Source organism: Heloderma suspectum, chromosome 6, assembly GCF_057233095.1.
Source record: "Heloderma suspectum isolate Gila_16-S chromosome 6, 16-S_ref, whole genome shotgun sequence".
Classification (NCBI taxonomy): domain Eukaryota; kingdom Metazoa; phylum Chordata; class Lepidosauria; order Squamata; family Helodermatidae; genus Heloderma; species Heloderma suspectum.
In genome coordinates, this window is record NC_139463.1 from 92156656 (window position 1) to 92183016 (window position 26361).

At 48.0% G+C, this 26361-nt stretch overlaps 1 protein-coding gene and 1 long non-coding RNA gene across 2 annotated transcripts; one reads left to right on the forward strand and one right to left on the reverse strand.

The window, feature by feature from the left end:
• The first annotated feature begins 328 nt into the window (after positions 1 to 328).
• Positions 329 to 4969, forward strand: LOC146341830 (uncharacterized). Its single transcript, XM_084808426.1, has 2 exons — positions 329 to 717; positions 1946 to 4969. Exons 1-2 carry the CDS (start codon positions 333 to 335, stop codon positions 2350 to 2352), a joined length of 792 nt encoding a protein of 263 aa, XP_084664552.1. The 5' UTR covers positions 329 to 332; the 3' UTR covers positions 2353 to 4969.
• Positions 4970 to 5423: 454 nt separating this feature from the next.
• LOC146341831 (uncharacterized) lies at positions 5424 to 25174 on the reverse strand. The gene is made up of 3 exons (XR_014783875.1): positions 25003 to 25174; positions 24100 to 24233; positions 5424 to 5615 (listed from the first exon to the last, which is right to left on the reverse strand). It is a non-coding gene; the product is annotated as an uncharacterized LOC146341831 (long non-coding RNA).
• Between the last annotated feature and the right edge of the window lie 1187 nt (positions 25175 to 26361).

Sequence of the window (26361 nt, forward strand, 5' to 3'; positions counted from 1 at the left end):
GTGGGGGGGGAGCTGGAAGTCCTCCATCCCCCATCCTCCTGGGCTTTCCAGGATTCACCAATGTGCCTGCCTATGTATTTCTTTCTGGGGTGGGGGGAGGAGGGAGCTGGAAGGATTCCATCCCCCATCCTCCTGGGCATGGATGGACCACATCCTCCATCCTGCGCTTTTCAGCCTAGTCTGCTGTACAATATGCCCCTGTTTAGTTAGCACTGAATGGCTGGATTGGAGGGTGACTACTTCTACACTGTACTATATCTGCGATTAGGCTGTTCACCTGATTTCAGCTTTGCCACATGCATTTATGTCTCCTTCTGCCCAGAGACATGAACATGGAGAAAAGAGGAACCCGTGGTCAATTCGGCACTCAAAAGAGGCGTGGACGCCCGGCAAGTACATACACCGCTGAGGTTGCATTTCAGCGGTATTTTAAGAATGAGATGGAAGTGGAGGAAGCCCAAGGTGGGACCAGCAGTGACAGCGGCCCCAGCCCCAATCCACCACGCACCCGTAAGCAGCACACACCACCAATTTCCGCTACAGAAAGTGGCACAGGCACAACCGGCCACAACTCCAGAGGAAGAGGAAGTAAGTTCTTGGATGGTGAGCGGAAGGGCAGTGTCTCCAAACCCAAAGCGGATGAAAATGTTCCCAAGGAGACTCTGCAGCGGCGGAATGAAAGTCAAGATATCTACCTCATTCCAAAGGATGAATCTGGTAAGACTCTGTCACCACAGGTGCTTGTGAATATCTGGATACAAACAAATGTCTTTGAATATGTGAATAGTCCCTACATTAGCCTTCTGCAACCTTCAGCCTTCCAGATGTTTTGGGCTACAACTCCCAGCATTATTGACCATTGGTCATGCCGGCCTGGCCTGATGGGAGTTGAAGTCCAAAACCTTTGGAGGGGAGCATTTGGGGAAGGGATCTTCTTCTTCAACAAAACAAAACATTTACATTCATTCATATTCATTGCTGTGAACATAGTTCATATTATTTAAATGTCACATGGTGCTCCAGTACTAAAGAAAACCCCAAGTCTTTAAAAGAACTGCAATACTTTCTCAAACAATACACCTTTTCGGTGGGAAAACACTTCAGTGTTTTGTGCTCGCTTGTTTCCAAAGCCATTCATCATAGTTTGCTGTCTTTTTTGGGCTTGATCTCTTTTAACTAGAGCTGCGATGTGAATTGATTAAGCAATTTCATTTCTGAGGATGGTTTTTAAAATGTTGCAGAAATCTTGAGTCAGAGACTTATTTAGTCCCTTTAGTCTGACCCCCGATACGGCTACTACAAAAAGAGGGCCTGACTAATCAGGCACTGCTCCTGGGGGACCACAAATGCACCCTTGAAAAAGGCAGTGGGATTCGCCAAGTATGTGCTCAGGTCAGGACCAGCCCTATCGTTAGGGAGCCTTGCAGCTCCTCAGCCAGCTTGTTGTCCTCTGGTGTGGTGGAAGAGGCTTTCCCATTGTCACTGTTCAAGTAAGAGATTCAGCTATCGCCCTATGTAGGATGGAGGGGTGCCATTTTACCCTTTGCCTCAGGAAGCAAAACGCGTTGGGCCAGCCCTGTGGGGGATGAGTCCCACACAGTGGTATAATAGAGCTGATGAAAGGAGTGGACCTTGCAAGGGAGCCAGATATCTCCTCCCCCATGCTTTTCATGTTTTCACCAGTGAGGACACATTTAGATAACTCTCGTTGAGTTTCCCAGTCTGTACAGTACCTTTTTTTTGCACCTAATGTGTTTTCTCAGTGCTCGGTAGTGCAGGAGTAGCTTACAACTGCACCTTGTGTCATGTGGATTGATTGCGAGTCCTCCAAGCCATGTTTCATAGATTGCTACAACAACACAGTTTTATTCGCTTGGCTATTACTCATGTGTAAAAGTCGCATTTCTCATGAAACTCTGCTTCTATGTATTTTGAATCTTTACAGAGATGCCCACAACCGTCCTCCCTGCATCTGACAGCGGAAGTGGGACAGGTGAACCAGGTCCACAGCTGCCTGCTGATGATCACCTCGTGGCGGCGGCTCAGGTGATTTTGAAAAAAAGGCCGGAGGACTTAGCGTCATCAGTGATCCAGACAGCGAAGATGATGAGGAGCTCTTCTATATCAATGATGTCCCTGCTGAGACTGGGTCTGACTCTGTTCTCCACTTCCAGCCTTCTGTGTTCTGCGGGACCAATCCCAAACCTCAGGAACAAACGTCCCCTGCCAAGCACTGGTCAGCACCATCAACAACACCATCCACAGATGAGTGGGAACATGCAGCTCCAGCTGCCACCTCATCTGGAACCGAAGGCCCCATTCCCCAAAGAAGAAATGGTGGTGGCAGGGTGAGCTCCTATGTGTGGCGCTTCTTCAAATATGCAGAGAACGACCGCTATGTCGTGATGTGCGATATTTGTCGAAGCCATGTGCGGCTAGGAAAAGAAGGGGGCTGTCCATGAGTGGGCACGTCTGCCATGAGGCGACACATGGAGGTGCATCATCCGCTTCTTGTGCCCAAAGATAGCAATGGGAAGCCACAACCATCCAAAAAGAACAGTACCGCCTTTGCCTCATCTTCCAAAGACCTCACGCAAAGTGGTCTGGGTGGGAAGGGCACAGAAGGCAGCTTCGCTAAGAGGCAGGTCTCACTGGAGAAATGCCTTGCGCTGACACAGAAATTACGCGCTGACACAGAAATTACCCTCTGACAGTGCCCAGGCACGACTGTGGACCCACCTCCTGACAGTGGCCATTGCAGCACGTATGCTTCCCTTCTCCCTGGTGGAAGATGAAGACTTTTTGACCTTACTTAAGAGCATCTGCCTTCGGTGGGATGTCCCCTCTCGTCACTACATTAGTGGCGTAGCCATTCCAGCCCTGGCTTCGGCAATCATACGGGTGCTCCAACAGGATTTGAAATGTGCACTTGGAGGAAGTGTACATTTAATGAGTGACACATGGACAAGTAACCAAACAAAGTCTTATCTGTGTGTCACCGCACAATGGGTGTCCATCAGTGCGAGCAGCCGACTGAGTCGTAGAACAGTGACATTGTCCCCTACAATGCTCTCAGGGACACACACAGCGGAAAACATCAGCAGCAGCATCAGTGGTGTTGTTCAGTCCTGGTTGGCCCCCTTAAATCTTACAGTGGGCTGTGTAGCAACAGACAATGCCTCCAACTACCTAAAAGCAGCCCGCATTGCACGGCTAAACCACGTTCTGTGCGTTGCGCACTGCTTGAACCTTGTGGTGCGTTCAGGATTGAGCAACACCTCCCCCAAAATTGGCAAACTACTTAAGGTGGCCTGATCCATTTGCACCCACTTCAGGCAGTCCTGTTCAGCAATGGAGGCAATCGGCGCCATCCAACGTAGCCGTGGCCTTCGAGAACACAAATTCATTTTGGATGTGTCCACACGCTGCTTCAGAGATTCTGTGAGCAGAGACCAGCTATAAATGACTACATCACTGAGAAGCAACACCACTCCAAATTTTTTGTCACACCACATCAGTGGCTCTGGATTCAAGACCTGTTGGACATTTTAAAAATTTTCGATGAATGCACAGCGGACTATGCCACACTGGGCCAAATGCTACCTGTGCTAAGGATCATAGAGGGGGTGCTGAGAAAACGCCATTCTGAGATTTGTGAGCGCACCAGTGCTGGAGGCAGGGAATTATTCCCCAATCCTGCAGTTAGGCTTGCAGAATTCCTTCTGCAGGAGCTGGGCACCAACAAACACATAACTTCAATCAGGGGGGACATGAAATACGTTGCTGCTGCATTCCTTGAACCACGGTTCAGGGGTAGCTCAACAAGTGCGGAGCCTCCAAACGACAACACTGACTTCCAAAGTTTAAAAAAATATTTGACTGAGAAAGTCATGGAGTGCTTCCAGAGAGATGGGCTGGATGAGAAGGAGCTGGGTGAGGCTAGTAGGACTACTACCTCCCCTGAAGACAATATCTGCAGCAGTAGCAGCATCACCAGCAGGAGGGGCAATGATGACGCCACAGCAGCTGCACCACCAACAGAGTCAGACACAGGGGCATCTTGTCTCAAGTTCAGCTTTTACTCCTCAGTGGCAGTGGAGCTTGGTGTAAGCGGGCGCAGGCGGGGGGAATGTGCCAAAGCAGCCAGGAAAGCATCAGCCTATGATGTGGCTGTCCAGGAACTTGAAGGTTATTCAAGAGAGAGTTTCTTGGGAACACAGATCAGCCCAGAGAGTGATCCTCTCCTATACTGGGATACAAAACGTGGCGTTTGGCCACATCTGACCAAAGTCGCCATTTGGCATCTATCTTGCCCTCCCTCGAGTGTGGCCTCTGAAAGGCTTTTCTCCACCACAGGCAACATTGTCACCGCCCACCGAAGCAGACTCACGCCACAACATGTCTCCACCCTCGCCTTCATACGCTCCAACAGGGGATGGATTCCCAAGGAGCACCTCCCCCCCCCCACCAGCTGTCAGCAGCAGAGTAGAGCAGTCATCAAGTGACGAGGAGGACCCCTGGGATGATGACACTGCTGCTCATGTGAGCCAGAGTTCTGAGGGACAAAGAGGCAGAATGATACAATTTGTGAGTGGTCACACGGAGGTGTCCCTCAGAACTTTGTCCAAACCTGCAGTCCCTGTCTGGCCTGGGCAGAGCCCAAAGCACTGGCGATATGTGGCGGAGCTTTATAATACCTCACATGCAGAATCCAGTTGCGCTACCCGACTGTGTGTGGCGGACTATGCAACAGCGTACATCCCTACTACACGCGCACACACACACACACACACAGAGTTCTCTATGCATCCCAGAGTACTCCGCTATCGACTGTATATGTGTATCTTTACCCCTCTGAATGTTAGTATGATTCTGATTCCCCAAATGTATGTATAGTTCAATTTCTCTTGATGTTGATGTATGCTTTTAATTCATTTAAAATTCTTTCATAAATCATGGAATTGCTTTCAAAGACCTTGTTGTGGTCTCTCCCTGGACTCCCTCAGCTTTTGGGTTTTCCTAAGCATCGAGAGCTCTATGTGAAAAGATCCCTCTGGTATGCGTCCAGTTTATATGTATGTGATATGCACCTACACGTAAAACAAAGCATACTTCATAGAATCATAGAACCACAGAATCATAGGGTTGGAAGGGGTCTACAAAGCCATCGAGTCCAACCCCCTGCTCAATGCAGGTATCCAAGTCAGAGCATCCCTGGCAGATGGCTGTCCAGCCTCGTCTTGAATGCACTCATTCATAACATCAGGGATGCAGACAGTCCATCTCCCTATGAGGGAAGCTGTTCTTGTTTGGCTGGGATTCTGGGGAGGCATTCTTGTTGCGGTTAACAGTAAGCAAACACAGAGATCATTGTGTACAATGATCTAGATTTAAGAAATTATATCTGTGGACTTGAACCAAGGAATTGTAACCTATTTTTTAGAAAGAACTTTATATACAAACAGAACAGATCAAAACAAAACACAGAAACAATTCAACAATTCAACAATTCAAAAACAACGTTGGGCTGGCTGGCTGTGGCTGCAGGCCTCAGCTCATAGGAGGAGGATGGCTTTCCCACTCCAGGGCCTCCACCCTTCTTCGAAGGTCGTCACCTGTGTGTAGAAAGAAAGAGAAGAATAAAGCACAATGGTAATATGCATCTTGCAGGCAGAGTTGTTAGCTCAGGTCAGGTGCCATTCTGTAGTTCCACTTACAGGTCCTCCTGTGCATCCGGACATCTCTTATCAGACGCGTCAGGATCACAAGAGGAGGGGCTTCATCTGTGGAAGAAGGGTGGCCTTCCTCCACAGATGCTGCTCCTCTTGCTGCTGGCTCTTCCTCGTCCTCTTCCTCCTCCTCCTCCTCCTCTTCCTCCTCCTCTGTCCTCTCCCTCTCCGTGTCCCTCAGTGCCTCCTGCGCCAGCAAGGCACGATGCGCAGCTGTGGGATGTCACAGTAACAGAATGAATGCCTTTATATATGTGGTGAGTGAACAAAACCACAGTCACTGATTGATCTGTCTATCACCATCCCCACTACCATAAGGACCACTGATTCTGTCCTCCCACCACAAGGTCTAATGATGAGGGGATAATTAGGGAGGCAGATTATACAGTACTGACAGTTTTGGTGTGATGGGGACTGTTGGACTTCTGTAAACATGCACAGGATTGCACTTCTAGTCACCCCACTTCTACATTTGCAATGCCATGGTATCTGCTCATTCTAGTGATGCATTACATAAATGCCACCTTTTTTCCTAGCGCAAGGAACCCAAGGCGGCTCACATTAGCCTCTTCCTCTCCATTAATGCTCACAACAACAACACTGAGATAGGCTGGGACTTTCTGACTGGGCCAAAGTCACCCAGCGAGCTTCCATGGCTGAGTGGACTATACCCAGATCTCCAAGCTCTCAGATGAACCCTTGCTCATGAGTTGACTTGAGTGCCAATGTCTTGGTAGAAAGTGGGGTGGGTGGGGTGCAAAAATTCAGCAATCACTACATGAAGAAGGAAGACGACACTGAGAGGCTGGCCCTGTTGCTGCTGGGCTGGTGCCAGTCCCCCTGTGTGCACTGCAGAGACCGGCAGCAGCAGCATTTCCCTGGAAATGGACAGTGTGTCAGTGTGTAATATGAGTTGTAGTAGCCAGGCCCACATAATCCTATGCATGTGGTTGTACAGGGAAAAACAATGCAGTTCCCAGCATCCCTTCTTCAACCAGCCAAAGTGGCCGGAAGATGATGGGACCTTTTTCTGTCCAAGTTCAGCAAGCATAGGATTGCAGGCTAAAAATGTCAGGATTTTTCTGCATGAGACCACAAAGAGATCGCTTCATTTTCGGTACACATCCTTGTCTTCATATTTAGTTGAGCTTGATGATGGGATAACTATAACTTACCAGGCATATACCTCTGCAAAAATGGGGGCCGGCCTGCTTGGACCCACACTCTGCAGATGCGCCAGTAGTAGGCAGGGGGGTTGGACAACGGTGCCCTCCGCTCGGCAGCAGCAATCCCCTCTCTGACGAAGGACTGCTTGAGCGCCTTCCATTTGGACCTCAATTGTCCAACTGTGCGATAGTGGCCCGCTCACTCCATCCTCCTCTTTATCTGGGCCCAATAAAGTTCATTACGGCAGGAGGAGTTGCCAAACAGCACTGCCACCGCCTCGCTGCGCTTAATGTTGATGAGGAGGGCCTTGGTCTCCTCATGGTCCCACCTCCTGCCACGCACTGGTGCAGCCATTTTGCAATTTGCACACAAACACACACACCAAGACAGCCACGCACACAACCACCACTTAACTACACACACACAGACCAAACCGTACAAAAACACCACAATGCACAACTACACACACACACACAGACCAGACAAAACCACAACAATGAACAAACAACAGAGGAAATCCAATAATAAGCAAGCACCACCACTAACACACCACCACCACCACACCACAGAACTCCACCCACAAATCCCCACGCAGACGCAAGCGCAAATGCAGATGACATTCAGGAAGTTAGCAGGAAGTTGACGACAGATTTTGCGGAAGTGGAGCTGCAGCCCCGGTTTATTTTATTGTGACTGTGAGGTGGTTAGGTTAACAAGACCAGTAAACGCAAGGATCATTAAGCACAAATACACAGAAATTAATAAAATCCCTGTCCCTGTCCGAGAAAACAAGACAGCGGGGGAGCGCACAGAAGGCAGGAAAGTGGGAAACATATTTCGGGCAGCGACGACAAAAAATACGTAAATAATTACGAAAACAGTGGAAAAGTTCTGGCCAAGGCAATCCACAATGGCGAGAGTACGGCGGAAGCAAGGGGGGGATTCCCCCCTACGGAGGAAATCTGTAAGCAATCACAACGTAATATTTACAATTACGTTGTAATTGTTAATCTTTACGTAGACTACAGCGAAAATAAGGGCAACGCAAATAGCTTTGTCCTTATTTTCGCCGTGGTCTACGTAAAGATTTACGGAGACTACAGGGGTCAAATAAGGGCAACGGAAATAGCGTTGTCCTTATTTTCGCCGTGGTCTACGTAAAGATTTACGGAGACTACAGGGGTCAAATAAGGAATGCAAATGGCGGCGCCCCATGGGCGTTGCCATTTGCGTACACGCTTTTTTTTTTCCCCCAAAGTCACCCGTGATAGGCTACGTGACGATTTACGTAGCCTATCACGGCCACTTGGTCTATTTTTTTTTTCTTTCGTAGTTTGCGGCCCGGCGAGGTGGGAAGCCTCCCCCCCGGCCTGAATTTCGGCTGGGCGAGGTGGGAAGCCTCCGCCCCGGCCTGAATTTCAGCCGGGCGAGGAGGGAAGCCTCCCCCCCTTCGCCTGAACTTCGGGGGGAGAAGCGAAGCGCCTCCCGCCCACCGCGAAAAAAGCTGCGAGACCAGGTAAGTGACTTCTGTACATCCCTAGATTTTCCTGCTGGTATGGCTGGTGCTCCTGTCGAAGCCCAGGTCACTCTGTGGAATGCAGAGATGACTCGGGCGGTTGACATGATCATGCCCAAGTGCCCTCTCCCTCTGAGCAGAACCTGGCCAGCTCCTTGGTATACCCCTGAGCTGAGGGCAATGAAGCAAGAGGGGAGATGGCTAGAACGCAGGTGGAGGAAAACTCATGCTGAGTTTGACAAAACACAGGTAAGAGCTCACTATCGAGCCTACTCTGTGGCGGTGAGGGTGGCAAAGAGACAGTTCTTTTCCACCAGCATTGCATCTTCTCATGTCATCTAGAGGAGCTGTTCCAACTGGTTCATGGCTTGTTACATTCTGGGCCAGGGAGAGAGACTGTTGAACCCTCAGTTGCATGCTGTGACAAGTTTGCATGGCACTTTGAAGATAAAGTCACTCAGATTCGCCATGAATTGGACACCACGATTAATGCAGTTCCATTGGTAGAGGTGAACAGAGCACCAGCTGATCCAGTTCTATTGGATGAGTTTCAGTTATTGAGTCCTGAGGATGTGGACAAGGTGCTTGGACAAGTCCCATTGACCACTTGTGTGCTTGACCCTTGCCCTTCATGGCTCTTTAAATTAAATAAGGAGGGGATGTCCAGCTGGGTCCAGGAAGTTGTAAATTCCTCCTTGAGAGAGGGAGTGGTGCTGGCCTCTTTAAAAGGGGTGGTCATCAAACCACTCCCGAAAAAGCCTTGTAGCAGCCATATCGGGGATCAGACTAAGTAGCCACATGCAGTCTCATGCTTCATGTTCTTGCTGAGCTCTTTCTCCCTTGAATATATTGTTGTAAGCTGACGAGACACAGGAATTCCTTATCTTGTCAAAGGTCATACAATTGTATATCTTGTTCTCTGCTGTTCTCTTCTGTTCTCTCCTTATCATGGCTACCCTATAACCCAGTTCTTGTATTATAAACAATAGTGCTAAGAGAAGAAATGTTGAGGATTGCAACCCCATGCGGGAGGGGGAGGAGGAGCCATTTCATACGTGTCACAATGTCTATAAAACCAATGTGCTAATGTAAATCGGGGCTTCTGGCTCTTTGGAAATGATTCCAGCCTTAAGCCCGCGCGTTAAATAAAGAATCTCTTTTTCCTTCACTCCGTGGTCTCTCTGACTCTGGGTTCTCCAACATAAATGGTGCCGTGACTCGGATGTGGCAGGCTCTGAGCCAGACAGGTGGCATTTGCCTGCTCTTGATCACCGCACCAGGAGGACGAGCTCGGCGCATGCCTCCCTTTCTTGGCGCCACCGACCTTTTTGTCGAGTGAATGGGAGAAAGCCTGCACCGGGATCGCCCAAACGGCAGCGAGCGGCAAGAGAACCTTGGGAAGCGGAGGAAGGAACTTGAGCCCTGCCTGTATCGCAGCTGCAATTGAGTTGAAACCCACATTGGAAGCCTTCAGGAGAAAGGCAAGTATATGGGAAAAAGAGGGACCCGCCTTTAGGGAGAAAGGCCACTGGGCAGAAAAAAAGAGGGCCCCGCCTTATGAAGAAGGTCAGTGTTGGTGGTATACGTATACAAAAGAACCTACTCCTTGCGGGTAGAAGGGGGGCCTGATCACACCCCCGAGTGGGCGCCAGTACCTAGCACGCCAGTACTCAGTAGGAAGCTGAGGAAGCTGGGGAAGCCGTTTTCCGCTCTGGTAAAAAGTGGGAAAAGTGGGTGGCAGGGACATATGGATGTAGTGGAGAGATTGATGATTGTGTGAGTGGCTACTGCGGTTTCTGACGCATACCGTTGACCGTCCGGGTGCCCAGGCCAGTAGCAAAGTGCGTGGTGTGAAAAATCCTCTTGTGTCGGCCAGTGAGACCCCTTACTCACTGACCAATTCCCATTCCCTAATTGTGTCTGTCTTCAATTTAGGAGGGAGGCTATGGGTGGTGGGGGAAGCAAACCTTGCACCCCCTTGAGATGTATGTCAAACAAAGAAGGAAAAAGGTTTTTTTTTAAAAAAAAGATTCAGAATAGAAAGAGAAAACAGCAAAAAGCTCAAGGTTGAGCTGAGAGGAAAAAAAAAAAAAGATCTGAGGCTGTTAATTAAAAAAATGTTGCAGGACAGTCTGGCTTTTAACAAAGCGTGGGAGCGTGAGAGTGTAAGGCCAAAGAAGTAGCTGTTAGCCTAGTGCGCCGAGAGAGGGGGGGCAGGATAATTGCCCACAACGTTCTGAGTTGTGCAACATCATCACCTCGCCTAATTGAGATGAAATCCCTAAAAAATGGAAACTGAAAATGAAGACCCAGAAGATGAAGGCAAAATAGAAAATAAAGGTGAAGAATCAGCCCCCAGAGCACAGGCTAGACCCCTCTTCGAGTGAAAAGTGTGCCATAAGACTGGCCCAAAGCAGAATGAAGCGGAAAGACCACGTTGAAGATCTCTGTCAAGGTAACCGTGTTTAGCTTTGAACTGTGTTAAAATTGCATAGAGCCTGTAGCTACTGACCATCGGCTATATGATTTCTAAAGAGCGTAACCATTAAGCTTTTGCCGTGGGATTCCCTGCAATGAAGAAATCTCACTGATTTGAGTGTCCAGTGTTACACTGCCTAAGTATGTGTGCTGAAGAGACCGAGAAACCAGACAGCATGTTCCTGGCCAAGCCAAAATCACGCTACTGCCATGCTCCTGAAAGCTGCAATAAACTGTGTAAGCTGGGAGACCCAACCTGATTGAGAAGAAAAGAAGATATTGGAGCAACTGTCTTAAAAAACAATGAGATCTGTGTAGCTGGCTGGCTGACGCTGTCAGTGATGTTACAACTTTAAATTAAGACTGTTTTCCTGTTTGAGACCCCAGCGAAGAAAGCTGACCCGAGTTATTTGTTGCCAGTGCCAAAGCAAGAATTTGGCTGCCCTGTACCTCATCATGTCCTGTTTTAAGCTTGGGATTTACAAATACAGACAAACTGAGAAGCTTGCCTTTGAAGTCCTGCAAATCACCCCACCGCCTCCCCGAAGATTAATGGCTGCCTGAAAAATGCAAGTATAAGGTGATGCCCATCACCCCCCAGCGTCCTGAGTTTCAGCACTCAGTGTTTCAGTGCTTTCGTGTACCAGGTTAGAAGAGAAAAAAAAAAGAGTAAGTTTTTAAAATGTCTGTGAGAGAACCTGACAGAAGTAAAATAAAATTTACAGAGGAGTTGCCCAGGTTAAAGCGTCACGGCTAGAGAGCTGAGCTGTGCCGCTCTGTTTAGATAGAGGCCTTGCTAAAAAAGTTAAAGGCCCTTGTCTGTCAGAAGGGGTGTAGGGCCACACTTTCCCTTTTTAAACTGATGCAAAAGTGGAGAGCCTTTGCTGGAAACATCGCATCTTCATTGCCCAGAGCCTTCTCTGTTTGCCTCCATCAATGTCTGGGCTTTTTAGAGACACTCTGCACATGAACTAAAATTTTAAATTGTCAAAGACTTGCCATGGACAGTGCTGTGAAGCTTTGGATAAACTTGAACTCTCATTGCTGTAGACCATGTGTCTGTGTTTGTAGTCAGCTCAGTGTACAGCAGGCTGAGTTTGATCTGTGACTTTTAGATTTCCTTCTGCCAGAACTCATGCAGCATAGAGTTGCCGATGCAAAAATGGTGACCTAGAACTCTTTGCGTGTGTGGGTATGCCCGTCCCTTAATTTTAATGGGCCCTGAGCTTTCAGCCAGAAGAGCAGTATAATTGCTGGATCTGCTCCATCATGCCTTACCATGCAAAAAGTGTTTTCCATTCATTGTGTTAAATTGCAGAAAAAGTTTGTTGTGTATATTTTATGATTTCTTAAATATCATAAAATATATGTGATATTTACAGATTAGTGTTAGTTGCAACTCCAAATGATACTAAGTGTGGTTCCCAATAGATGACAAGGAGAAAAGACAAAAGCAAGTAGAAAAGAAGGAATAGAGAAAGTAGAAGACAGATAGAGAGGGGGAAAAAAAAGAAGAAAAAAAAGGCAAGAGGCAAAGAAAAAACATTTGTAGAAAAGAAGTGTGGCCATAGTTGCCCCCAGGGTAAATTAAAAGCAGCTGATTGTGCCTGGAGCTTATTACCTGGGGTAAAGTAGCCACAATAATGTAATAGTTCTTTAAAATGAAGAAAATGTAACTAGAAGGAGAAGAAGAGCCTATCCCAAATGTGTGTCAGTGGGACTAGTGTAAGGCAGAAAAGTTTAAGTAAGTTTAACTTGAAAAAGACAAATAAAGAGACAAGGCTGGTGCATGGAGCAGAAAGTTTTATATAAAAAGTTTGAAACATGATCTGTAATACAGGCAGATCAGCAAAGAAAAAGAAAGCAAAAGAAAGAGAAAAAATTTGTCTTCCCATACTAATAAATAAAAAGTGTTATCAAGCACTTTGGGAAGCGAAGTTGTTTACAGGAAGCTGTGCCTGAGAACCAAACACTTCTAGCCTATGCTGAAAATGCTTGCTAGTGTTATGGGTAACATGTATGGTATAAAACCCATTTAGCGCAATAGCTCGTGGTTCAGAGAAGCTGTCTGATCCAACCATTAAGTACGCCTGTGTGCTGTAAGTTACCCAATAAAGCCTCCTTGTAAGTACCCCCCCCCCCCGCTGGAATCCCAAAACACAAGTGGGGCTAGAGCGCCTCACCCAGTATCAAACCCTGCTGTTAGAAGCCATGAAAGCAGGTATAAAGAAGTCAGTTAATATGACCAAAGTGTCTAAAGTGCTGCAAGGTGCCACCGAGGCCCCAGAGCGTACTTGGAGCATCTTTCAAATGCCTATCGCCAGTATACCTCCCTCAACCCAGAGGCCCAAGAAGACATGGATGAAAGAAGAAAAGAAGAAGACCCGGCAGAGGCAGAAGATTCTTAAAAAAGAACCAGTGTGCCCAGTGTGGACAAGATGGACATTAGTAGCATGAATGCCCAAATAAAATAAATCAAATACACAAAGGAAAAAAACAAAGGGGCCAGAATGGGCAAAAAGGGAGACAGCTTGAGAAGGGCCGTGACATTGACTGTGAGGGGCCGTGACATTGACTTCATAATTGACACTGGAGCAGCATCAAAAGCAAGCAAACGTTAGCCTTAAACAAGAAGTTCAAACACTGAGCAAAGTTCTTCAAGCCCAGCGTCGCTTTGTCTTAGAAAGTAAGCCATTCCCATCACAGAAGTTCATCCTTTCCAACCAAGAGTTAAAGTATGAGTTAAAGAGGGAAAAATAACCCTTTGACTCCCAGATAGAGAAGACTGAAAACTGTCATACTTTCCACCCCCACAGCTATGAAAGCAGCTGGAGTTAAACCCTGGATACACTGGACACGAGTCAAGAGAGCGAGAGGGGGAGAGTGGACTGTAAACAGAAATCCTGAAAATCCTTTAAAAATCATTCTGAAAAAGCAGTAAGAAGACGCAGGCTAGACCTTACTGTGGACACACCGGGAAACTGTCCCCCTGCGTACGGTCAGACCTGCAACTGGAGAATTGAAGAAGGGGACTAGACCCTACTGCAGCTTGCCAGGTGAATAGCTGCCCAGCGTACGGTCAGATCCCAAAGAAGATCAAACATGCGTGTTGTAGTGTTAGTAGTGTTGCATTGTGTCTCCTTAATAAGGTGCAAAAAGGGGGGCCAGCCCCTGAAAGAGAAAGTTTGTCCCAGGGATTTGCTGATAATTACTGGCTTCACCTGGCTAACATCACGAGAGTAAAACATTTTTGTTTGCCAAGAGGTATACCTGCAAACAGGCTTATTAGCTCTTGCCTAATACCTGTCTGTAGACATCCTGGGAAAATTCAAAAAGATACCATGTTAAAAGTTTATAGTGTAAGTTTAACTTATTCCCAAAATGCTAATTGGGGCGTAGTTGCAAAGATCCTACCCCCTACAGAGTTCACTCTACGCACCCCCATTGTTGCTACATGTGCACGAATGCTTAATTGTCAAAAATTTTTCCAGAAAATATAAAGCTATCCCTGGCCCCCTTCCACTGTAATAAAATTCAAAACATATCTTTTAATGATGCCCACATACTTTTGCCTCATGGATGGTTTTAGACATGTAATTCCCGCACTTGGTCATTCATTCCTGCCAACTTGTCTGATAACCACCCATGTTGCCTCAGCCGCCAATTGAACTGGTGCCAATTCTTCCCCTGTAGCCCGAGAAAATCCGTCAATGGCAGCCTCGAGCACTCCAACTAACTAAAAATTGTAATAGTCATGTGCAGTTATATTCTGACTCAGAAAAATTGGCCTTAGCAATGTCACTGGTTAAGGTTCCAGGTTTAGCCTTGGCTGATGGTCTGGAAATCAACCGGTTAGCTTGCAGCTTAGCCAAAAGCATAAATGCCACCTCACGAGCATTGTCATTGTTAAATAAAAAGCTGCATGATCTAAAAGGTGCAGTTCTAGAAAACAGAGCTGGTATAGATTACCTCTTCCTTCTTCATCATTTAAGTTGTGAGACACACCAAAAGCTCTGTTGTTTTAACTTAACTGATAATGGCAATGCTGTAGATAAACAAATCAACAAGCTGCACAATATAGTAGCTTACAAAACAATAAGACAAAACTATTAGCTAAATTAGTTAACCCCTTCGCTTCCAGATCTTAGCTGGCTTGAAAGCATTGTTCATCCTAATTCTACCAGTGTTGTTCATAGAGATACTGTTATGTCTCTGCGTTCCTTGTCTTATAAGCTGTTTAACCAATCTGTTTTATGTCTCAGCTAGTAAAACTGCTGCCCTCTACGCTCTAATAGCCCAACAAGAGGCTAAGTAATATGTATGTCACAAAAAGCTTTGTATGGTTATCAGAAATGCTATAATTGTAATGAAATTATGCATTTAAGGGGGGAATGTAGCAGCCATATCGGGGATCAGACTAGGTAGCCTCATGCAGTCTCATGCTTCATGTTCTTGCTGAGCTCTTTCTCCCTTGAATATATTGTTGTAAGCTGACGAGACACAGGAATTCCTTATCTTGTCAAAGGTCATACAATTGTATATCTTGTTCTCTGCTGTTCTCTTCTGTTCTCTCCTTATCATGGCTACCCTATAACCCAGTTCTCGTATTATAAACAATAGTGCTAAGAGAAGAAATGTTGAGGATTGCAACCCCATGCGGGAGGGGGAGGAGGAGCCGTTTCATACGTGTCACAATGTCTATAAAACCAATGTGCTAATGTAAATCGGGGCTTCTGGCTCTTTGGAAATGATTCCAGCCTTAAGCCCGCGCGTTAAATAAAGAATCTCTTTTTCCTTCACTCCGTGGTCTCTCTGACTCTGGGTTCTGCAACAGCCTAACCTGGACCCAGAGGATGTTAACAATTTTGGCCAGTGGCCAATATCCCCTTCTTGGGCAAGGTGCTTGAATGGGTGGTTGCAGGACAGCTCCAGGCAGTCTTGAATGAAATGGATTATCTAGATCCATTTCAATCAGGCTTTGGGCCTGGTTTTGGAATAGAAACTGCCTCGGTCGCCCTGTGGGATGACCTTTGCCAGTAGAGGGACAGGGGGAGTGCAACCCTGTTGATTCTCCTGGAACTCTCAGTGGCTTTCGATACCATCTGTCAGGGTGGAAACTGAGCGAATAGGACCCAAGAGCAGTTCTGATTCTGAGGAGGAACAGCAATCCGTGGGAGAGGAGCTCGCTCATCTCTCACAAGCACAGCAGCTGGCAGAGATTCCTCTTGCCAGCATTCTTGGGATAGATAGTGATCCTGGCAGTGAGACAGCACTGGAGGGGGGCTTGCTGGATGCTCGGTGCTGACACAGGGAGCGACGACAGATGGAGGGATTTGAAAGGAGGCATAGTGCTCATTCCCCTTCATGGATCACTGCCTTGTTGTGGCGAAGGGGCTTGCGTAACTCAGTAAAGCCATAAGCTATGCCGTGCAGGGCCACCCAAGACGGACAGGTCATGGCAGAGAGTTCTGACAAAATGTGGTCCACTGGAGAAGGAAATGGCAACCCACTCCAGTATTCTTGCCAAGAAAACCCCATGGAACGTATCACAAGGCTAAAAGATATGATGCCGGAAGATGAGCCCCTCAGGTCGGAAGGTGTCCAATATGCTACTGGGGAAGAGCAGAGGGTATTTCCAAGTAGCGCCAGAAAGAGTGAAGCGGCTGGGCCAAAGCCGAAAGGACACTCAGCTGTGGATGTGTCTGGCGGTGAAAAGAAAATCCGATGCTGTAAAGAACAATATTGTTTAGGAACCTGGAATGTCAGATCAATGAATCAAGGTAAGCTGGAGGTGGTCAAACATGAGATGGCAAGATTGAACATCGACATCTTGGGAATCAGCGAACTAAAATGGACAGGCATGGGCGAATTTAATTCAGGTGACCATCATATCTACTATTGTGGGCAAGAATCCCTTAGAAGAAATGGAGTAGCACTCATAGTCAACAAAAGGGTGGGAAAAGCAGTACTGGGGTACAATCTCAAAAACGATAGAATGATCTCAGTACGAATCCAAGGCAAACCATTCAACATCACAGTAATTCAAGTCTATGCCCCAACCACTGAGGCCGAAGAAGCTGAGGTTGATCGGTTCTATGAAGACCTACAACACCTTCTAGAACTAACACCAAAAAAAGATGTCCTCTTCATCATAGGGGATTGGAATGCTAAAGTAGGAAGTCAAGAAATCACCGGGATAACAGGCAGGCATGGCCTTGGTGTACAAAATGAAGCAGGACAAAAGCTAATAGAGTTTTGCCAAGAGAACATGCTGATCATAGCAAACACTCTTTTCCAACAGCACAAGAGGCGACTCTACACATGGACGTCACCAGATGGTCAATATCGAAATCAGATTGATTATGTCCTTTGCAGCCAAAGATGGAGAAGCTCCATACAGTCAGTAAAAACAAGACCTGGAGCTGACTGTGGCTCAGATCATGAGCTGCTTCTTGCAAAATTTCGGCTTAAATTGAAGAACGTCGGGAAAACCACTAAACCGTTCAGGTATGACCTAAATCATATCCCTGATGAGTATACAGTGGAGGTGAAGAATAGATTTCAGGGATTAGACCTGATAGACAGAGTGCCTGAGGAACTATGGACGGAGGTCCGTAACATAGTTCAGGAGGCAGCAACGAAATCCGTCCCAAAGAAAAAGAAATGCAAGAAAGCCAAGTGGCTGTCTGATGAGGCTTTACAAGTAGCTCACGAAAGAAGGGAAGCGAAAAGCAAAGGAGAAAGGGGAAGATATATCCAACTGAATGCAGAGTTCCAGAGAATAGCAAGGAGAGACAAGAAGGCCTTCTTAAATGAACAATGCAAAGAAATCGAGGAAAACAACAGAATGGGAAAGACTAGAGATCTCTTCAAGAAAATTGGAGATCTCAAGGGAACGTTTTGTGCAAAGACGGGCATGATAAAGGACAAAGAAGGCAGGGACGTAACAGAAGCAGATGAGAATAAGAAGAGGTGGCAAGAATACACAGAAGAACTATACAGGAAAGATCTGAATGTCCCTGATAGCCATGATAGTGCGGTCACTGAACTTGAGCCGGACATCCTCGAGAGTGAAGTCAAGTGGGCCTTAGGAAGCATTAGTAACAACAAAGTTAGCGGAGATGACAGTATTCCAGCCGAGCTATTTAAAATCCTAAAAGATGATGGTGTTAAAGTGCTGCATTCAATATGCCAACAAATCTGGAACACTCAACAGTGCCCACAAGACTGGAAAAGGTCAGTTTACATTCCAATTCCAAAGAAGGGCAGCGCCAAAGAGTGTTCAAACTACCGCACAATTGCGCTCATTTCACATGCCAGCAAGGTGATGCTCAAAATCCTACAAGCTAGGCTTCAGCAGTATGCGAACCGAGAACTACCGGAAGTACAAGCTGGGTTTCGAAGAGGCAGAGGAACTAGAGATCAAATCGCCAACATTCGCTGCATCATGGAGAAAGCAAGAGAATTCCAGAAAAACGTCTATTTCTGCTTCATTGACTACGCTAAAGCCTTTGATTGTGTGGATCACAACAAAATGTGGCAAATTCTGAAAGTGATGGGAGTACCAGACCACCTTACCTGTCTCCTGAGAAACCTGTACGAGGGTCAAGAAGCAACAGTCAGAACCAGACATGGAACAACCGATTGGTTCAAAATTGGGAAAGGGGTACGACAAGGCTGCATATTGTCACCCTGCTGATTTAACTTATATGCAGAGTACATCATGAGAAATGCCGGGTTGGATGAATCAGAGGTCGGAATTAAGATTGCCGGGAGAATTATCAACAACCTCCGATATGCAGACGATACCACCCTAATGGCAGAAAGCGAAGAGGATCTCAAGAGCCTCTTGTTGAGGGTGAAAGAGGAGAGTGCAAAAGCTGGTTTGAAACTCAACATTAAAAAAACTCAGATCATGTCATCTGGCCCCATCACTTCCTGGCATATAGAAGGGGAAGAAATGGAAGCAGTGACAGATTTTACTTTCTTGGGTTCCAAGATCACCGCAGACGGTGACTGTAGCCATGAAATTAAAAGATGCTTGCTCCTTGGGAGGAAAGCTATGGCCAACCTAGACAGCATAGTAAGAAGCAGAGACATCACCTTGCTGACAAAGGTCTAATCAAAGCTATGGTTTTCCCAGTAGTAATGTATGGCTGTGAGAGCTGGACTATAAGGAAAGCTGAGCGTCGAAGAATGGATGCTTTCGAACTGTGGTGCTGGAGAAGACTCTTACGAGTCCCCTGGACTGCAAGGAGGTCAAATCAGTCCATCCTAAAGGAAATCAACCCTGAGTGCTCATTGGAAGGACAGATAATGAAGCTGAAGCTCCAATATTTTGGCCACGTAATGCAAAGAGAAAACTCCCTGGAAAAGACCCTGATGCTGGGAAAGACTGAAGGCAAAAGGAGAAGGGGACGGCAGAGGATGAGATGGCTAGATAGCATCACGGATGCAATGAATATGAACTTGAGCACGCTCCGGGAGAGAGCGCAGGACAGGAAGGCCTGGCGTGCTATGGTCCATGGGGTCACGAAGAGTCGGACATGACTGAACGACTGAACAACAACAATAGTGCTCATTTGGCATGCAAGCAACGGTCATGTCCTGAGGACCCAAGGGAAAGAGGTAGGATCTCTCCCTAGCCCTTAAGTTCAGGGTCTTCCCGTGATTCTCCTTCAAACAGGGACCAATTGCCTTACCTGGAGCTTAGGCTACTCTGCTATCTTTCCCAAGGGCTGTTCCTTGCTTAGTCACTGGTGATTAGCACCTGAAAGAGTCATTATGTTGTAAAAGGAATCAAGCCTTGAAAAGATTGCTTTTCGTCTGTGTCTTGAGTTGGCTATTGGAGGTGACTGTAAGAGGCAGGTAGGGCGCTCCTGACAGCTTGGTCCCCATTCCTCTTTTTTTCCCTCTCTGCTCCTACTGCTTCTGGAGGCTGTCATGGACCCGGTGGTGCAAGCTCTCACGCAAGAGAACCAGGCTCTTCAGGATCAAGTGGCTCAACTGACAACTGCCGTACAGGGTCTGTAAGCGGCAGTTCAACCCCCACCACCTCCAGTTCCCCCCTACCGCAAGTGCCTGGTGGCTCTCCCAGAGAAGTTTTCCGGTGAGAAAGGTCTGTTTCAGATTTTCCAGGCCCAATCGGAGCTGTACATGGGCCTACGACCTGAGGATTTCCTGACAGAACAAGTTCGTGAGGGCTTCATCATTAACCTACTTTCAGGCGTGGCAGCTAAATGGGCTTTGGGACTCCTTCTCGCTAATGACCCCCTGCACAGGGACTATCAAGGTTTCATGACAGTGAATGCCTGTTTTTTTGGTGATCCCCCTGTGCACGTATATGGCTTCTCAGGAGATTCACTGCCTCAGGCAGGGCAAGGACTCAGTTTCCAGGTACGCAACAACTTTTTGCTTGCTGATGCAGGATTTACAGTGGAATGATGCCGCGCTGGTAGGGATGTACAATAGTCATTTACCTTTCACGGATTATGCTGATGGTGGGGGGGAGGCATTCTGTCCCTCCCCCCCGGAATTCGCGACGGGTGGGGAGGTGCTCCGTTCCACCCCCCTGGAATTCTCTGTGGCCGGCTGTGCTCTGTGGCAGCTCTGCGGAGCAGCCAGCCAGGCCCAGCCAGGCCAGAGCCATCCGCAGCCGGATTTCCAGCCGCGGAGGGCTCTGGGGGGGGGGGAAATGCGTACGCAAATAGCGGCGGTTACAGCCTCCACCATTTGCATTCCTTATTTTTGCTGTCTTAATCTACGTAAATATTTACGTAGACTTTGACAGCGAAAATAAAGTGGAACGCAAATAGTGTAGCAGGCACTATCTGCGTCCCTTTTTTATTCACTGTTTTAGCCTACGTAAATCTTTATGTAGGCTAAAACGGCGAATCAAAAAGGGATGCAAATAGTGCCTGCTATGCTATTTGCATTCCCCTTTATTTTTGTTGTCATAGTCTACGTAAATATTTATGTAAATTAAGAGGGCAAAAATAAGGAAAGCAAATGGCAGCAGCCGTAGCCGCCGTCATTTGCGTACGCAGCTTTTTTTTTTTTTAACCCACCCAGCCATGATAGGCTACGTAAAGATTTACATAGCCTATCATGTCATGTTTTATTTTTTTAACCTAGCCATGATAGGCTACGTAAATCTTGACATAGCCTATCACGTCTTTTTTTTTTTTTACTAGACTGGAATTGGTGGTGGTGGCAGCCGGTCAGAAGACCAGCCGCCGGAGCCGCTGCAGGAGCCACTGCCGCCCGGAAGTTCCGCCCCAGGTAAGTCTCATCCCGGGGGGGGGATCTGTGGTTGGGGCAGGCCATTCCGTCACAGAGTTCGGGGGCCGAATGCAGAGGCAGAATTCTCTGACGTCCCTATGGGCTGGTGGCTCAGTTTTTGGATGGTTTGAACGATGAGATCTTTGGAGGACTTCATCCAGACCTGCCTCCAGATAGATAGTCGGCTGGAAAGGTGCCGGCAAACCCGGCGGGGAGCTAGGGGTCAGGATTTCCCTCCTCCCATTCCGCCATGTTTTCTGCCCCCTCCCCCCCGTCCCTGCGGTGGGGGCGGAGGAGACCCCTATGCAGCTGGGAGCTACCCGAGCCCCGCTTCCGGCGGAGGAACTGGAGCAGCGGCGCGTGGAGTGCCAATGCTTTCAGTGTGGAAAGCTGGGACATTTCCCCAAAACCTGCCGCACTAGACCCGCAGCCCCACTGCCTCCCCTCCTCTCCTTCCTCCTCCTCATCCCCAGGCCTGTCTAGGCTGCCCCCCAAGCCTGTTGGGGGTCTCCAGTGTGTGGGTCGGTTCCCCACCAGGTGGGTGCCTTCCGCAACCTCCCCACCCTCCCATCTGCTATTGCATGTTCACCTCCGCTCCTCCAAGTGGGGTGGGGTGGAGGCCCTAGCTTTAGTGGACTCTGGGGCTATGACCAGTTTCATGGATGAAACATTTGCTCTCTTCCATTAGATTCCTACACTGCCTCTTCCTGCCCACTTGGCAGTGGAGACCATCGATGGGCGTCCTCTTTCTTCGGGCGCAGTGACCCAGATTACAGCTCCACTCACTCTGCATGTCCAGTCCCACATTGAGCAGATTCAGTTTCACTTGGCCAAGGTTCCCCAATACCCAATCGTGCTGGATGTTTCCTGGCTTTCTAAGCATAATCCTCAGATTTCTTGGGGGCTTCAGCAAGTGGAGTTTGCATCTCCCTACTGCTGGGAGCATTGCCTCCCAACCAAGGCGCAGGTCCCAGCCCAGGCCTTAACCCTTTCCTCCCCCTCCTCGTCTGCTTCTGGCAGTTCTTCAGCTACCGTGATCCTGACAGAGAAGTATTCAGCTTTTCGGGATGTTTTCAACAAGAAGGAGGCTGACCTGCTACTCCCGCACTGCCCTTTTGACTGTGCCATTAACCTCATTCCTGGGGTGACCATCCCCACTGGCCAGTTGTGTTTGATGTCAGAGCCGGAACTTGGAGCTCTGTGGGAGTTTTTGGACACAAACCTCAGATGTGGTTTCATTTGTCCCTCCTCCTCCCCCACCTGTGCCCCTACCATGTTTGTGTGCAAGAAATCGGGCGAACTCCACCCGGTGCACGTTTTCAGAGCTTTGAATTCAGTCTCGATCCCCGACAAGTACCTCCTCCCCCTCATACCGGAGATGCTAGAGTGCCTGGGGCGAGCCAAGATTTTCACAGAGTTGGACCTGCGTGGCACCTACAATCTGATCAGCATCCAGGAGGGGGATGAGTGGAAGACCTGTTTCGGCACCCAGTATGGAGCATATGAATGCCTAGTGATGCCGTTTGGGCTCCATGTTTTCACGTTTTATGAAAAAAAAACACGTTTTCATGTTTTATTAATGCCATCTTCTGGGACTATTTGGACACTTTCCTCATTGTGTATCTTGATGATTTACTTATATTTTCTGAGGACCCCCATGCCCATCAGCACCATGTCTCCGCTGTCCTCCAGTGCCTCCTTGAGCACCACCTTCATGCCAAGTTGGAGAAATGTGCGTTTGACCTAAACTCTTTGGACTATCTTGGCTACATTATCTCAGCTGATGGTATCAGGATGGATACTGCAAAGGTCCAGGCTGTCCTCTTCTGGCAGGCTTCATCCACCAAGAAGGACTTGCAATGTTTTCTAGGGTTTGCTAATTTTTACAGAAAGTTCCTGCCCAGCTTTGCTCAGCTGACATCTCTCTTTCGGACCTCATTAAGGGCAGGAAATCTCCTTTCCATTGGATGGCAGCTGCCCAACAGGCTTTCGAGGAACTTAAGAAGCTTTTTAGTTCTGAACAGGGATCAACTGCCTTACCTAGAACTTAGGCTACTCTGCTATCTTTCCCCAGGGCAGCTTTTCCTTGCTTAGTCGCTGGTGATTAGCATCTGAAAGAGTAATTAAGTTGTAAAAGGAATAAAGCCTTGAAAAGATTCCTTTTCATCTGTGTCTTGAGTTGGCTATTGGAGGTGACTGTAAGAGGCAGCTAGGGAGCTCCTGACACCATCAACCATGGTATCCTTCTGGATAGGTTGTCTAGGTTGGGAGTTAAAGGCACTGTACTGCAATGGTTCTGCTGCTACTTGGATGGCCAACTCCAGAAGGTGGTGCTGGGTGATTACTGCTCTGTGCCATGGCAATTGTGCCATGGGGTTCCACAGGGCTCTATTTTATCCCCCATGCTGTTTAACATCTATGTGAAACCGCTGGGGGAGGTTATCAGGAGGTGTGGGCTGAGGTGCCATCAATATGCGGATGACACCCAGGTCTACCTCTCTTTCTCATCAAACCCAGGTGAGGCAGTGGCTGTTCTGAATCAGGGCCTGGGCACGGGAATGGACTGGGTGAGGGCCAATAAACTGAAACTCAATCCAGACAAGATGGATGTACTGTTAGCAGGTGGTTTGTCTGCCCGGCTAGGTGATATTCAACCTGTTCTGGAGGGTGTTGCACTCCCCCTAAAGGATCAAGTTCATAGTTTGGGGGTGCTCCTAGATCCAGAACTGTCACTTGAGGCATGGGTGAACTCAGTGGCATGGAGCACTGTTTATCAGCTTAGGCTGGTATACCAACTACGCCTTTATCTGGACAGAGATAGCCTAGCTACAGTTATCCATGCTCTGATAATTTCTCATCTGGATTACTACAATGCGTTATACGTGGGGCTGCCTTTGAAAATGGTAGGGATGTACGAAAGTCACTTACCTTTTCAAAGGGTGATTCGCGGTGGGGGGGAGGCGCTCCCCGCCTCCCCCAGAAATCCTGTTCCGTCCGGCTATGCTCTATGGAGATTCTGCAGAGCCGCTGGCAGGGGGCACCCACAGCTGGACATCCGGCCACTGGCAGCATTCCGGAAAAAAAACTGACGTAAACAAATGGCGGTGGCTATGGCGGCCGCTATTTGCATTCCTTTTTTTTTTTGCTGTTTTAGCCTACGTAAATATTTATGTAAGCTATTACGGCGGGGGGGAAAAGGAACGTAAACAGCGCCCACTACGCTATTTGCATTCCCCTTTTTTGGCTTGCCGTGATAGGCTACATAAATACTTACAAAGCCTATCACGGCCTCCACAGGGACGCAAATGGCGTCCCTGCATTAGCTGTGATAGGCTACGTAATTATTTACGTAGCCTATCACAGCTATGATGAGAAAGAATTGGCGGCTGCAGGGCGGCCGCCATTCGCAAGTCAGTGCAGATGGCAGCAGGTAAGTGCTCCATTTCATGCGCCTTTCATGGGTTGGGGGGGCAGGGGCTTCATTCTGCCATGGATTTTGAATACGGCCTCACTCGGCTTCACCGAGACCCGTGGCAGAATTCTCTGACATCCCTAGAAAATGGTCCAGAATCTTCAGCTGCTCCAAAATAGGGCAGCAAGACTGTTAACAGGCACTGGCCAATGAGCTCATACTATGCCAGTACTTTTCCAGCTGCTCTGGCTGCCAGTCCATTTCCGGGCCCGATTCAAAGTGCTGGTGTTAACATTCAAAGCCCTTAACGGCTTGGGGCAAGATTCTCGGAAGAATCGCCTCCTCCCATATGTGCCTGCCCAGACCCTAAGATTATCATCAGCGGCCCTTCTCCGTAGGGATGTACGAAAGTCACTTACCTGTTCACGGATTATGTTGATGGTGGGGGGGGCATTCCATCACTCCCCCCGGAATCCTCGCCGGGGGTGGAGGCACTCAGTTCCTCCTGCCTGGAATTCTCCAAGTCCAGCTGTGCTCCGCGGCAGCTCCGCGGAGCAGCCGGCCAGGCCCAGCCAGGCCAGAACCGTCCGCAACTGGATTTCCGGCCGCTGAGGGCTCTAGGTAAAAAAAAAAAAAAAGTGTATGCAAATGGCGGCATCTAGGTAAATATTTACATAGGTATCTAGGTAAATATTTACGTAGACTATGACGGCGAAAATTAAGGGGAACGCAAATAGTGTAGCGGGCGCTATTTGTGTCCCTTTTTTATCCCCCATTTTAGCCTATGTAAATATTGACGTAGGCTAAAACGGGGAATCAAAGAGGGATGCAAATAGCGCCCACTACGCTATTTGCGTTCCCCTTGATTTTCACCGTCATAGTCTATGTAAATATTTACGTAGATTAAGAGAGCAAAAATGAGGAAAAAAAATGGCGGCGGCCATAGCCGCCGCCATTTGCATACGCTTTTTTTTTTTAACCCACCCAGCCATGATAGGCTACATAAAGATTTACGTACCCTATCACGTCATTTTTGTGTGTACTTTTTTAAACCTAGTCATGTTAGGGATGTACAAAATTGGCCTTACCTGGCTCCACCGGGTTCCCCTGGAGGGGGAGGTGCTCCGTCCCTCCCCCCGGAATCCTTGCCAGGGGGAGGCACTCTGCGCCTCCCCCCCGGAATCCTCGCCGGCCGGCTCCACTCCGTGGGGATTCTGTGGAGCCACCAGCTGGCTCTGCCAGCAGCCGGACATCACGGCTGCTGCCTAGCAGGGACGCAAATGGTGGCGGCCATAGCCGCTGCCGTTTGCATCCCTGTAGTCAGCCATGATAGGCTACGTAAATCTTTACGTAGCCTATCATGTCTGACTTAAAAAAAAAAAATGCATGTACGCAAATAGCGGCAGCTACAGGCGCCGCCATTTGCATTCCTTATTTTGGCCCGTCTTAGTCTACGTAAATATTTACGTAGACTAAGGCGAAGAAAATAAGGGGAACGCAAATAGCGTAGCGGACACTATTTGAGTTCCCCCTTATTTTCGCCATCATAGTCTACGTAAATATTTAGGTAGACTAAGATGGACCAAAATAAGGAATGCAAATGGCGGTGGCCGTAGCCACTGCCATTTGCGTACGCACGGGGTTTTTTTGTTTTTAAGTCAGACGTGATTGGCTACGTAAAGATTTACGTAGCCTATCACGTTGTTATTGTTTTTTCAAACATAGCCATGATAGGCTATGTAAATCTTTACACAGCCTATCGCGTCTTTTTTTTTTCC

Excerpts from the sequence above, each read along its gene's own strand:
- LOC146341830 (XM_084808426.1), top strand. The coding sequence starts at position 333 with ATGGAGAAAAGAGGAACCCGTGGTCAATTCGGCACTCAAAAGAGGCGT. Across the intron at positions 718-1,945 it reads CATTCCAAAGGATGAATCTG|AGATGCCCACAACCGTCCTC; the intron begins GTAAGACTCTGT and ends GAATCTTTACAG.